This window comes from Arvicanthis niloticus, chromosome 13 (genome assembly GCF_011762505.2).
Source record: "Arvicanthis niloticus isolate mArvNil1 chromosome 13, mArvNil1.pat.X, whole genome shotgun sequence".
Lineage (NCBI taxonomy): Eukaryota > Metazoa > Chordata > Mammalia > Rodentia > Muridae > Arvicanthis > Arvicanthis niloticus.
The window spans coordinates 69,417,318-69,432,730 of NC_047670.1; the positions used below are offsets into that span (position 1 = coordinate 69,417,318).

The 15,413-nt window shown below is 41.5% G+C and overlaps 1 protein-coding gene across 2 annotated transcripts in view; it reads left to right on the forward strand.

Annotated features, from left to right (window-relative positions):
• Tmem117 (transmembrane protein 117) overlaps positions 1–15,413 on the forward strand; it is a 467,221-nt gene that overhangs the window by 440,601 nt on the left and 11,207 nt on the right. For both annotated transcript variants that reach the window (XM_076911950.1, XM_034517349.2), the window contains exon 7: positions 11,350–11,479. In XM_076911950.1, coding sequence (XP_076768065.1) covers positions 11,350–11,479 — 130 coding nt within the window. The remainder of the gene's footprint in view (positions 1–11,349; positions 11,480–15,413) is intronic.

The following is a 15,413-nucleotide window of genomic DNA, read 5'->3' on the forward strand; positions in this document are numbered from 1 at the left end:
TTCTTTTCTTTCTTTCTTACTTTCTTTTCTTTTTTTTTTTTGCTTCAGATAATCTAAACAAGAAAAGTCCTAAACAGAAGTGTCCTCATGCTTAGGTTTAAGTTGATAGCTATCAAGATGAAACCATAATGTAGTATAATCCCAGCAAGGATACCTCTTATCAAAAGAGAAAAGACAGGTGGTGTGGAGAAGGAGGAGCCTGTCCCCATGTGCCAGATTGGTTTGGTCTACGTGAGGTAAATGGGAAGAGGGTTTTCTCTATTGAATTGTTTCCATTAAATTTGCCTGTGGACATTTTCTAGATGGCTAATTGATAGGGGAGGCCCCACCTCTGTTCATGTTGTCATTCATTGGGCAAGTGGTCCTGGTACTAGAGAGAAAAGGTACTGAGCAAATCATGGAGAATAATCCCAATAAGAAGCATCTGTCTATGGTTTCTGCTTCAGTTCCTGCCTTGAACTCCCTCACTTATGGAATATAATTTGTAAGCAGAAAAAAAAAATCCTCCCCAAGTTGCTTTTGATCCATGTTTGATCACAGTGACAGAGTCAATGCACACTGTTGGTGGACATTAGTATAGAACAATCTGTCCCAAAGCTTTAAGTAGATCGGAAAACACTACCTACAGGTATATAACTAAAGGATGCAAAATCGGTGCATTTGCCTCTCATGTTTGTCATATCACACTGTTCACAGTGGCTAAGAAATGGGAAAACACCATCAATTGATGAACAGGTAAAGGCAAAGTTGTACACATACATTATAGAACATTATGCAGTGTATGGTAGTGGCTAACCTTGCTTATCATCTTGACAGCTATCAACTTAAACCTAAGCATGAGGATACTTCTGTTTAGGACTTTTCTTGTTTAGATTATCTGAAGAAAAAAAAAAAAAAACCAACGATTCTGAGCTTTTCACTTTTGTGAACCAGTGAGTTTTACTAGGGAGGGTCACAGGACGGTGCATGAGGACTTAGTTAGCAGGAATGTGGACAACTTACTAGTGGCTACACTTGTGAAGAAAATATATCTATCTTGCTCAACAACTATCCACTGCCTGTAGATCCTCTGGAAGACATCCTCTGGAAAAACTATCTACATGCCTGTAGATCCTCTTTATGAGTGCCTGTCCCTCCAAACACTGCTGTTAAATTGTGTGTCCTATTTGAGAGATATTAAGACAGAGGAGAAGGCAGGAGAAGGAGTAGAAATAAACCCCAGAATTGAGACTGCAGGAAAAGAAGAGCCCAGGGAAAAGTTGCAGAAGTGTTTCTAGAAGGAAGCAAAGGTGGATGTACTGGCAAGGGCCTGTCATCCCGGGTGCCCAGGAGGCTGAGGCAGGAGACTGCCAGTTTAAGCAAGTTGGACAACTTAATGATACTCTCTCTTAGACTGTCTCTTTACAGGGGTGGAGTTTGGGCTACAACCAGTAGTAGCATTCTTGTCTATCCTGTGGCAAATGCGGTTTCCACCTTCCCCAAAATGGACTGAATCCACACAGATATTGAAGATGTATCTACTTTTTGAAACTTGGGCCTTTTTTTTGCTCTTGACATTTAGAATGTGTTAAATCGTCTGTAACAAACCCCTTGCCAGAAGTGTAATTAGCAAATATTGTCTCTCATTCTTCTTTAAATCCGTAGCTTCACTAGACACAACTGATCACTCTTCTTAAGACGTGTGGAACCTGGGGTCCCCTCATGCCAGGCAAATACTTTCTTGAATTACATCACGAGCCTCATCATTAGTAAACAGTTTCAGAGACGGGCATCATTAAGTTGTACAGCTGGCCTTAAACTCAATGTGTACCCCAGGATATCCTTTTCTTTTCAATGCCCCTGTCTGAGTCTCTCAAGTGCCTAGGATTACAGGCATGTACCAGTGCACTCAGCACTCCCTCCTAACATCTAGGATACCTTGTTTTCTGCACCTCCCTTAGTTTCTCTTTTATATCTCAAATGCTGGATTTCTCAGTACTCTGCCCACTGTGTATTCTGACCTTAGACCAACAGCTGTATTACTGACAGCTCACCTGTGCCGCTAACCTCAACTTTTGTGAGCTTCTCAACTGTCCACATAGCACTTCAGCTTAGATTTTGTCTTAGTCCCCTTTCTATTTATAAACAATAGGGGTGTCTTTGGTTCACCATTCTGAAGGCTGCAAAGTCCAAGAACATGACTGAGGCATCTGGTGAGGGCCTCTGTGGTACATGACTCACACAATGGCAGGGCTCACCAACCACCCTGAAAACCCTTGTGTCTTCACACAGTAACAGTGGCATTTAAATGTCATCACGGGTGCTGGGGGAGCCTTTCAGACCACAGCATATGACTGTCAAACTGTTCTGCATTAGCGTGTATGAAGTAGCTGGCCCCCTTCTCTGTCTTCTCGGGAGAAGTGAGTTCCTGAAACTCCACACAGATGCTGTAGCCATTCCTCGGGGTGCTGAGAAACCAGTTGGTAACACCTTCATGTAGGCATCTCGATCTGAGTTCCAGCCTGCTTAGCTTACACTATCATTTCATACTTCAGCCACCACAGTATTCTCTCTGGGCTCCTAGGCCAGCCCTGTTCCCACCACCATGCTCACCTGTTAGTTTCTCCCTTCTCCCAGGTGTCGTTGCACACACTTCTCCTGGCTGATATGATCCTTTTATTTTCCTTCCTGTCTTCTGTCCATCCTCCTTCCTCTTTTCTCTCTCTTTCTCTTTCTGTCTTTTTCTTCCTTTCTTCCTTCCTTTCATTCTTTTCTTCTGTTTTTTCCTTTTTCTTTCCTTTCTTCTTCCTTTCTTCCTTCCTTTCTTCCTTCCTTTCTTCTTTCCTTCCTTCTTTCCTTCTTCCTCCCTGCCTGCCTCCTTCCTTTCTTTCCTTTTTTTTTTTTAAAGTTAGGGTTTCACTATGTAGCTCTGTCTGTCCTGGAACTTACTATATAGACCAGGGCAGCCTTGAACTAATAGAGCTCCCCTCTTCTGCCTACTGAGAGTTGGGATTAAAGCTGTGTCCCATCAGACCCATACTCAGATGATAACCACTTTCTGTCTTTCATGGGCATCAGCCTCCACATGAAGATCACCTTCAAGGAAGTTTACTTCCCACTAAAATAGCACCTGTGGCCAACTCAATACTTTGATCTCCTTTCCCTGTCTTAATTCAGAATGCTTATCAGTATGTAACATCATATTTCACTTGTGGATAGACTTCTTGGCTATAATATAGATAGTCCTGGAAAAATAATTCTAGAAATGAAGCCACCATCACGAAGTTAAAAGATCACTCATTTTTTGTTGCTGTGTTCCATTTTGGTCCACTTTATACTCTTTCCCTTGTGAGGTGCCCATTGTCAAATTGAGTCTTTTCCCCCCACAGATCCCTGACATCAGCCCTTTTTGTTCATAAAGATAAATGACCACAATATTAAATTTAAAATTTACCCAGGACAGTAACATCTACTCTGTATCAGTGAGCGATCTCCCATCTAGCTCACAGAAGAAATCAGCCATTCAGACAATTGAATGTGACCATTGCTGGCAGTATGTGTACAGCCAGCCAGGCTGCAGCAGTGACATTTGTACCAAAAATAATAAAGCAAAGAATGATCAGGGGACTGTGCTGTGTCCTACAGCCGGGTCTAGAAAACAATACAAATGCTCTATTAAATTTCTTCCACTGGATTTCATTCTTTCCATGGAAAGGGAATACCTTTTGAGTATAATACATGCAAACATGTATAGTTAGCATTCATTCTTCTAAGGCATGCTGAGTAGGGGCTGGAGACATGACTCAGCAGTCAAGAGCACTGGCTGCTCTTCCAGATGATCCAGGTTCAATTCCTAGCAACCACATGTTGGTTCACATCTTCAATTCCATTTCAGTGGGATCCAACGCCCTTTCCTGGTTTCCATAGGTACAAAGTATGCACATAATGACACAGACAAACATGGAAGCAAAACAATAACACACAAAATAAAAATAAGTGAATCTTTAGAAAGAGCAAGTGCTAAGTAGATTGGGATTGACAGATCCTGGAAGCTAAAGCTGAAATGAGCCATTGCTGTGTTTCTTTAAAGTCTGCACTACCTTTCATTGCTGGCAAGTCCTCCCAGCCAGCCATTTGCTCTCCCTTCTTTCCCAGGAGTCTCTAAGACTTAAGTACTCCCTCCCTCCTGCTCCTTAACTGAGTTGCCCCAGTCAGGGTTATTGATTTCCTATTATTCCTAGAGGCCATATGATGCATTTCCATTAGTGTAAACACTTTTAAGACCGGCTTTTATTCTGTCTTCCTCCCTTCTGTCTGCCAGGGCAGGGCATCTGTTTGTTTCCAATTTGGAGTGTAAAGAAATGGTGATTTGGGGGTCTAGATGTACTAAAGCTTGTTTTAAAAGACCTACTGCTTTCTCACTATAGCCTTGAGGCAAGTTCTCTTAAAAGTAATAGAGTGTAGTTAACTTTTCAGACCTGCTCTGGGCTAGATTGGTTTTTCTTAGAGGTAATAAACTAATACTTACAACTCACTGATGTATGCTCTCTTTAGAATTAGCTGGGGACGTATGTGGACTTCTGAGAGTCAGTAAACAAAAACAGTTCATGAAGAAAGAAAATGATTACAAACCACACCCTTGTGGTTAGCTCGAGTTTAGGAGATAACCATTTTTCTAGTTTTGGGGTATTTGGAAATAAAATCACGTGGAAAACGTCACATTCTGTGCTGGAGAGGTTAAGAGTTAAGAGGTTAGCAGCTAAGAGTGCTGGCTGCATTTGGAAAGGACTTCAGTTTGGTTCCCAGCACTCGCATGGCAGCTCAGGACTGTAACTCCAGGTCCCCAGGGGATTCTATACTGCCTTCTCAGCTCCATGGTTGCTAGGCACATGTGTAGTATACATCCATCCATTCAGGTAAACACTATACACACAAACATGGATCAAACTATAAAAAGAAAAAGTCACATTCATTAAAACATTTCAGAAAAAGGTGTGAATTTGTGTTACAGATGAGTGAAACATCCCTACTCTGAATTGGCAAAAACCTCCTTCAAACAGAAAAATCAAGAAATTTGCTCCCAGCCTCGATGAAATAGTTTAAGCAGCTCATAAGGTTATAGAACATTTTCCCTTAAGGAAGTAAAACAGTGACTATGATGAGAAGCTATGAAGGTGACATGAGGAAAGGGTGGGTATCGGGGGACAGCTGAGGCCAGGCTCCAGCCATCATTCTCCTACGCATGCCTTATGGTTATTGCAAAGCACCTCTCATGTTCTGGCTTTGCCTCAACATACCTGTAGGACCCCAGTGTGGGAAATAACCCTCCCATGGTTCTACCTCAGATGCCTTCTACACTTAGTTCCTGGTTCTCTGACTTAGTTTGACAACTCTCATAGATTCTTTCTTTTACAGGGTGACAAGAAAGACCACTCCAAACATATCCATGATCAATTCTCCAAACATCTTCAGTCTTTATTCTAACCTTCCACCACGGTACTGCCAAGGTTCTTAAGGGAGTTTAGTAGAGTGGCTTACAGGCTGTGTGCTCAGACTTCCTCAGTCTGTGTTGTAATCCTGAAGAAGCAGGCTCTAATAGCAATGAAGAAATGCTGTGTCAGAAGGATAAACAAACTTGCCACTAAGAGTGAAGGCAAGCAGGCAAAAGGCAAAAGCTTCCTGCCCCATGTCCTTTTATGTCCTAAATCTGGCTCCCACCAGATGGTGTGGCCCAGATTTAGGGTGAGTTTTCCCACTTCAAATGATTCAGAAATAGATGGGTCATCCCTCCTTAAATAATCCAATCAAGAAAAATCCCTCAGAGGTGAGTTGTAGTTGACTCCAGATGTTTGTTGACAACCAAGATTAGCCATCTTACCTACCTTCTCTAATGATCTACTTTCTTCTTTTCATTGTGATCTTTGCAAATAGCTTACACTTCGTGTTACTATGTCCATGGTCTCTCTGTAGCTGGATGATAAAGACAAAACAAAAGCACCCAGTTTTGCCTCATTTCAGATGTTGGAGTGATGCATAATGCTCACCGTGCTGTGTCCCTTCCCAAATCCACTCCGTGCTTCCACACCAGGAAATGCAAAGGGGACCGCATTGCCTTTTTAGCTCTCGGAGCTCATCATTCATCACTTAAACAAATACTTGAGTTCCTACCATATGCTGAGCTGAGTTCATGTATTCAGAGTACAGCCTGTTATCAAAACAGGGAAAAGTCATCTGAGCTCCCTGGAGCTTACATTTCAGTGGGGACGACGGGCATGGCCGATAAATAAGCAGAGCCTACTGTATAAGGAGAGAATTCATTCAGCCAAGTACTCCTATGGCAAGTTTGCCAGTCAGAAGCAAAGGATTGTTGGGGAGGAAAATATCAAGCTCTCTGGCTTCCTAATAAGAAACAGAAATATCACCCAAAGCATAAGAACAATTCTTCAGGCCGCTTGCTGTCATGCTGTCACCTGGAATCCTGTTGCTAGGACACTGGCAAGTAGAGAAAAGCTAGGGACACTTTGCAAGCTGGAGAGGTTTTTGATGGAATTGTGTCCCGATATTCACATTCTGAATTCAGTTCTGAAATATGCATGAATAGAGATTAGCTAGAAACGAAATATGCCTGTATAGTTGACTTTGAAATCATCTGAAGCCAGATAATATAATTCTATAAAAAGGAAGATAAAAAACTATTAAATTGAGGGTGAGTTGACATTTTATAGTAACATTTTTAGAGTCTATTGTCAATCCTATCATGACATGACTGCTGTACTCATGAAGTCACTGCACTATGATTACTGCCCAAGACCCACACAAGATTGGGACTGTCAGCACTGTCATCCATGGGCAAGGGACATAAGAAACCTCATTCCCTCCTGAGGGTCTATGTGCATGTAATGGTTGCTGGGGGAAAAAAAAAGTTGTCTTTTCTTTAGTGATGTAGTCACTGATAAGTTGCCCATGCTCCGACAAACTCCTTCCCGCTTATGCTTATATAAGCAACTGTAATTAAACTCAGTGGGGTATGAAAGCAGCCACCAAAGTAGGAGAATTGATAGGAAAGCAGGGCGTCTGTGGGAGGAGAGAGTGAGGGGGTAATGATCAAAAAGCACTATATATGTGAATAAAACTGTCAAATAGTAAGTAGAAACTTTTGTTTCTAGTTTATCAACTTTTTAGTAAGATCTATTCTTCTCCCTAATTATCTCAAAAACCAACTGGTCAATTATGAACCCAGAAAACACAACATTTCTTTGCTTTTACTCTGGCTTTAGTTTCCCAGGATAAAGTAATAACTGTTATTACATTTTTTTTATCTGAATTTCTTACCTAAATAGAAACAGGTAGTTGTTATTTCATCAACAGGTAACTCAAAACAGAGAAGGCTTTAAACTTTAGAGTCTATTAGAGACAATAGACTCTAAAAATGTTACTATAAAATGTCAACTTGGGCTCTGAATGGCACTCGGCTCTTTCCTTGACCTTGAGGTTCATCAAGGAAGCACCGAGAAATGACTACAGAAAGCCTCAAGACACTCTAGTCTAGATGCACACCACTGCTGCTAAAACCTGCCCAACCATGGTCTGCGAACAGCAGGGATCACGGTCTGACTTTCATTGCTACAGACAGAAGTAGACCGGAGTAAGAAAAGTAGACAATTGTTGTGGCACATCTCTTTAATTTACGTGGGAAATATACTCATCTCAATGGAAACTAACCATATGTCATCTGTGAACAGCTGTGGAGTTGGAGACCTGTCCACACTCTGTACATCATCATGAGCTGTTGAGAACTGGAACAGCTTGATACTGTGTGCCCGGCGCACTCTCATCCCTGATAGATCTCTGCAGCAGCTGCTGGCTTTGATAGGAGAGAGCAGTATCGAGGCCCCCAGACTGATAACAATTCTCAAAGAACAAAATAAATGAACATTTCATAATGTGCCAATGTCAGGAGGATAAGCTTGTTGTTCTGGGCTTAACTGCTGAACACATTGTACCTGGTGGTTCTCCTCATACTTTTTATATTTAGTTGAAAATATGTCATTGACAGTCACGTAGAAAGCAAGCAAGGCATGACTCACCATGCCTCTCTATACAATGTCTACTTAAGATGGCGGTGCATTCATGGCAACAATGCTATGACATCCCCACTGTTTATCAGTCATTCATTTGTTCCTTGTCCCACTCACTGGAGTCTAGTTAGAAGGAAAAAGTCCCCAGGGAAGTTATTTATGGAGAAAGAATTAAAGTTGGTCTTATTCATGCTAGGGTGAGGTGACTTTAATAACACCCACTCAAAGAGGGGAGGAGGTCCAAGCCCCTGTGCACTAGCTCCTAGTAGGAGATAACCTAGTGATTACGGCTAACTCTGAAGCAAGGCACACAAAGCTAATAAAAAGGCCAGCACTGAGATTAAACCAGAGAGCCATGGTACACTTCTCTGGTTAGAGACAGTCTGGATAAGCAGAGAGCTTGTAGGCTTTGGAACTAGGAAGTCTAATCTATCCTGCATGGCTCTTGTGTTACTTGGGACTAGTGACTCAATCATAGCATAGCCAAATATTCTCACCTGCACATGTACAAGCAAGCGTGTGTACACATACACACACACACACACACACACACACACACACACACACACACATACACACACACACACCACTCAGTTATTTCTGGAAGTCACCATAAGGAAACTCCTATTTTAAAAGAACCCAGCAAGATTTTGTTTTCTTACCTTCCTGTTAAGACCACTGCTACATGCCTCTGGGAGAGGTGCCTCTCCCTTTTGCCCTCCCTGTGTAGCCTCTAGACCTCTACTCTTACCTAAACCCTAGTCAGAGGCATCAGGGTGACCTGTACTATGGATGGGATGGACAGGAAAAGAAGGCTTTTTTACTTTACCATAGCCAGTGTGAAACAGAACCATCAGTTTCCTCCACTGTCTTTCAGGTTAAACCAAACTGATTCATGCTACAAAACCAACCATGCTTATTAACCATTCCTGTGTCTCTTCCTCTGTCTTTGTCACTGTGGAGGTTGCTGCTTAGGTGTTATCTCATGCTTCAAAGAAGGATGTGAGGTCACTAGGTTCAACACCGATTTGTAGATGAAGTATCTGAGACCTGTTGAGACAAAAAGCATCCCCCTCTCTTCCCTTTGCCCTCTGTTTTAAATACCTGTGATTCAACAAACTTCAGATAAATATTTTTCACTAAAATAAGCTCAAAATGGTATAGCAATTACTATGATTGCCGTTCCACTGCAAGCCAAGGTAGACCAGGTGTATGCTGACTCAGAATGAGAAGTCTGAAGGGGAATGGGGGGTAGGAATTTACAAATAATTAAAATAATAAAGGGAAATGAACTCAGGAAATCAGATTAAATAAAAGAGTTTCAAAACAATAAAACACAGTTTTCTGACAGATGAAGCAAATGGGCGAACTGAGAGATGCCACTGTTGAGACAGTATCCCCTTTGCATATTATCTTTTATAGATTTACAGCTGCTTTTCCTACACTCACCATCCTCAAACATCAACCACTCTCTTTGATATCTTCTTAAAAAGAAAGGAAAACTTTCCTCCAGGAAAATACCACAACACCCCACTCCTCTCTCTTATTCTTCTCTCCCCTTCCTGCTTCCTTAACTCATCTATCTCCAGGAAGAGGCGGGAAGTAATAGAGAAACTATTTTTTAGTGAATGAGGGTTTTGACCACAGTCCAAGAAAAAAAAAAAAAAAGTCTCCAGAGATTGCTTTTAAACTAAAAGCAATTTCACACCAGCAGAAAACTTGAGTTTCATGGATGATGGTCTAAATGGGAGCAGTCAGAAAAAGCCTTGCAACTAAGAAGCTGGCTTACATACAATGACCCAATAGCAACCAAGAAATAAAGAAAGATAATTTAGTGATATTGTCATTTATCTAGGACAAGTGAAGATAGTCAGTCACTGTTTTTATTTGTTGTCATAGCTTTTATCAGATGTATTTTAGCATCCCAGGACTGTTTTCTTTGTAGTGGCTTTTATGTAATATGGAGAGAACACTCTCTATATAGGGGAAAATGCATATATTCAACCTCAGCACCTATGTGCAGATAGAATCTCCTATCCAGTTTCTACTAATAATTTTTGTACAATATTCCATATTCAGTTAACATGATTCATTGATTTCTGGAGCCCTCAATCATGTATCTGTGTGCTACTAATGTCTGAAAGCCATGGACAGGTGAGGTTGATTTGCTCACAGGTAGAACAGATGATGTGGCATCATTTCATTTCCTCTTATCTACTTATTTCCTATCATCAGCTTGAGATGATCTACAGATCTAGAGATTGCTAGGAGGTGCAGACTGCCACTCTTTGATCTCCTCTGCCTGGTGGTTCAGTCTCTCAGAAAAGGAAACATATATGGGTGTTCCTAAGGGACCAGGGACCTTTCCTAGTATGCCTGTATCAGCTGCTTTATCTGAGTGAACTTAGCAGTTTCAACCGACATATTGTATTAAAATTTCAAACTAACATTTTGTTCATCATGTTTTCATATTCAAATTGGTTTAACACATCAACTAAACATAGTCTGTACCTTCAGGGATCATTTAATTATTAAAAATGAAAGTGTGTCTTTTCATGTCTATAGACCCATCTCAAATATTCTTTTATATTTAGTGTGTTCTTTTTTCATGGGATAATTGGGATTTTTAATTCGGTGGTTTAAAGTCTGAGATCAAGTGTGGCTCCTGACAGGAGTCTCTGGACGCTTCCTCCTGAAAGAGTGATGCCTTGTGTAGTTTTACCTTCACTAGATATGACTAGTGGCAATCTTTGGGGTTTATGTCCTCCATCTTGGGCTCAAATCCATCTGATCAGCAAGTGAACAGGCCAGAGTTCTTTGGTGTTAGAACATTCCGCACAGTTTCTAGAGTGGAGCATCGTAAAGTACTTTAGTAGAGTTTGGGTACTTTGTCTCTTTATGTGTGACATGAAATTATAGCACTCATAATTTTGAAAGTAGCAAGATAAAATACCATGTTTATTAACCCTACACCAATTATTTCCATTATCTAAATATGTAAATATCCATATACAGTGGAAGCAAAGTGTAATGATGTAAGTCATTTTGTACTAGCTTCTAATTACTGGATTGAAAAACAATAAGAATCCGAGTAATGAATTAATTTTTATTTTTAATGCACACCGATATCTAGTGTACATAAGATGATAATTGCTAAGTGAAATGGATACATCTAGCCATCGGCTGAATTTAAATGATTTTAAAACAAGTGCTTAGAGAAAGCCAGTTTAGGGTGTCTTCCCTCTTAAGACAAATCAGACGCAGATATGCTCACATGTTGACTTTCTGACAGGACTGGGAATTCCCACACTTCATGGGCGATGTTGACGTGAATCTCCCCGGGTTACACACTCCTCACATGCAGTTCAAGATCCCCTTCTTCCAGAAGATCTTCAAGGAGGAATACCGCATTCACATAACAGGTATGGTGTATAACTTTGGACACCACTGGGATGTTTTCTGTGAAAAGTGAACCACTGGTGAGAGGCATGAGTTTAACTAGCTCTTACTCACTCAGTAATGCAAGATGGCTCTCGGTGAGCTGGTGATTCAGTGCCATTCATCTGGGCTGTAGGCTCATGGGGACGTTGACCAGTGAGATCCAACGAATACACAGGAATGAATGAAATGGTGACAATGATAAAGAAGGCTCACCTGTTTCTTACCTGCCTTGAACCCCTCTCTTCAATCACACTGCATTGGCAGTCACTAGTTCAGCAGCGTAGTTACAGACAAGGAACACATAGCAATATACCCCCTAGCTGGGTACTGCATTGTCGAAGCCGGCCTTTTGGTGTGTGATAACAAAGGGTAGAGGACAAACTCTCTTCTATAGGGCACTATTCCTGTCACACTTCATGGATCCCTTCACATGGGGTGGCTTTTTCATAGTCCTCAGTGTATATTTTCAACATCAATACATTCTGTGCCTCTGCATTGATTGTAAAGTGAAGACAATGTCTGGAATCTTCAATCAGTCCACGTTCCTTTAAAGAATTAGGCTACTGACTACTTGATTTCATGGAACTAACTCTGTGTCCTAGTACAAGTTTATCTCGAGAGCATTTTGTGAATCCCCAGGTTGTTTTACTCTCCGATTTTTTTATGCTTCTGAAATGAATAACATCTTAGTCATTCTCATCCCCGAGAAATATCCTGAAGACTCGTTTTATATCTTTTCTCCTTTTGAACAAAAAGAAGACAGCTGAATGATCATGGATACAAAGGGTAGCATTCACTCCAACTGTTCAGATGCAGGGCATGAACATGGCTGCTTTAAGGACAATGGCCTAGGATCCCATACCTGCTATAATGAAAACTGAGAAGAAATCTGTGCTTACACTGCCGTCTGTGTTGCTGGATAAAAATAGCCCAAGTGCAGAAAACATTAACATCTGAGTACTGGAAAACTCTCTGCTTCCCAGCCATAAAGCTGTGCTTTGGCTCTGAGCATGAGGCAACCTTCGTGAATTGGAGAATGAGCTCATGAATAGGGAAGATGCATCAGGTTTCTGTTCCTATTTAAGGCAGCCAAGGCTCATCTATTAAATTCACTGGGTAAATCAATTGATCTGAGTTCAGGTCACAGAGTGTGGTTTCAGAGTCCCCACTTAATCTGTGCAGCATGCCATCCTCTTGGACTTCTAAAATAGCCATCACTGTTGGTCGAATGAAGGCTGAACACCAAGTGGGGGGGGGGGACTCGAGGGGGTAGGTGGGGGCACATCCTCATAGAAGCAGGAGGAGGGGGGATGGGATATGAGGTTCCTGGGTGGTGGGGGGAATGGGGTAAGGGGATAAAATCTGAAATGTAAATATAATATCCAATAAAAAACATAGCCATCACACACATAGCTTCACTGTATCCCCCTGGGTGGCTTTGTTTGGACCATCTGTTCTTGCTACTGGCTCTTGTCTCAGGCAATCCCTGCACAAAAAGAGTCTCTGGCTACCAGAACCTGTTAAAGGTATACTACTCAAGCATAAAACACTGGGTTGTGGGGGAAAATGAAGGTAGAAAATAATTGGAGGGGAAAAAAACAGCTTTTAAAAATTGAACTGTAAAAAGCAGTGAGGTTAGGACTATTTTGCATGGCTTTGTACAGTGTCAATTATAGAAAGGGGAAGATTCAGGGTTTACAGTGTCCAATGTTTGTGCAATTTGGGATGTTTTACTTTAAAAAAAAAAAAAAAAAAAAAAAAAAGACCGAAAAAGGTCACATTTAAAAGTTATACACAATGTCTTGCAAAGGCTATGTGCTTGCAGGATCTGTGAGGCTGCAGTGTCATTGGCTATGAGCCAATGAAGCTCTGTGTATTTGGGGAAACACAGATACACGGCCTCAAACCTTGACTCATGAACTAGCAGCTGGAAAAAGAATAAAGGCACATTACTAAAGTTTTCCGGAAGGGGAGGTAATAGGAAAAGCTTTTAACAATGTTTGCTAAGAGCTCTACAGCAGCCGACAGACCTGGCCAAGGTGCTGAAGGAATGAGGAAAAGCAAAGCAAAGGGACAGAGAAAAGCGGAGCTTAGGTAGACCAGGCTCTCCAATGGAGATGCTACAGCTCCCCAGGAGTAGCATGGTATATACAGTTGAACAAGAAGACATGGTTCCTGTACACAGCTAAATCAAGGAGATGGTGCATCTGGTATACAGCTAGATCAAGGAGAATGTCTTAGCTAATCTCATAAGATGGGGTCTTTATAGGAGAGCACAGGCCTTAACTATTCAAGGGGAGAAAGCTACACAGGGCATTTTCTGTACATAGTGTCAACATCTGTGCCTGGGCCAGGAAGGAAGGCATTTCCATTCTCCCAAGGGTCTAAGGCTTTGAGGTCCTTGGCATGGCCATAGTCACGTCAACAACATACATTGACTCTGGAAGTCATTCACTCCAGGCTTTCTACTCTCCCCATATAGTTAATAGGTCTCCAATTAATAATTAATTAAATAATAAATAATTAATAAAAGTCTCTAATAAGAGACTTTATAAATGTATGGATTGGTGGGCCCTAGCCCCAACACTTCTGATACTGAAAGTCTGGGGAAGAGCTAGGGGATTAGACTCAGGGAAGTCTTCCTTGGGCAATGTGATTAACTGAGTGGTTCTGCTCCATTTTGACTAAGATCTCACAGTGGAAGTCAGAAGGTCTGTGTTTTTCCTAGAATTCACCATGCAAATGATAGCCACCTGAGTCCACCAAAAAGCCCTTTGAGCAGTTTAGTGGTTAAATTAAAAGAGTGAGGGCCTCAAGGTAAAGTTGTACTGTAATTAGCACAGTTGTGGTGTTTCCAGTGTGTCCAGGTGTATCTGCATCTGCTAATTCTTCAGAAAAATGACTACAGGTCTTGAGAAAAGTCAAACTTTTCTGTCTTCAAGGCTGTGTTCCTGCTAATCAGCTTTAAAAAAAAAAAAAAAACTGCTATGAAGAAGCAGCTCGTCTTTGGAGAAGTGGTTTTTACTTAATTACAGTTTGCACGAAAAGTACTTCTAAGGAAAAAACTGGATCAAATTTCTAAAATACTGAGATTCATGATGTGTTTTAAGACTGTCTCCATAGCCTGACATTTCTGTCCTAAGAGGCAGATGCTAACTTGTTGAGCAGTCGCCCTTAATTTATCATAAACAGATTAAAGGAGATTTGGATTTTCTTTGTAAATTAATATCACGTTGCCACTCGAGTAATTAAGAGTGATGCTCTCGATATCCACCAGTGCATCTCAAACAGTATGTGTTAGAACATTCTGGAAAGATTGTTTAGAAAAATAAACCCCATCAGGCACACACCAGCATCTGTGTACTTGAGGTTTGGGGCAGAGTCTGGGATCCATTTTCTCACAAACACAAGTAAATCCTGGGCTGGCAGGCTGAAGCCCATGCTCAGTGAGAGACCGTTGCTGAAGAACATTGTCTATAGGTAGAAGTTCCTGTATCTTAGATAAGAAGGCAGCTGTGTGCTGTGGATAGGAGGGCTGGGGAGGCAGGGCTTAGATAAGAAGGCAGCTGTGTGCTGTGGATAGGAGGGCTGGGGAGGTGGGGCTTCCCAAGCCCTTTGGAGCCCAGAGGGATTACACTAGGAGTGAGTTCCAGATGTTGGATGTTGAGCCACAGGATTTGGACATACACGGTTAGATTTTGAGTTTGCTTTAGTGTGATAATTTTTATGCCCTGGTCTTTCCTTTTGGAATAATAAAACATTGTGATTTTTAAAGACACTGGGGACTTTTAAAAAGTTGGACTATGTATGGGTTGAATTAGAAGTGTCCCCCCTTCTGCTCAGATATTTAAACACTTGGTCCCCAGTTGGTGTTTGGAAAGACTTGGAAGGTGTGGCTATGCTGGGGAAGGTATG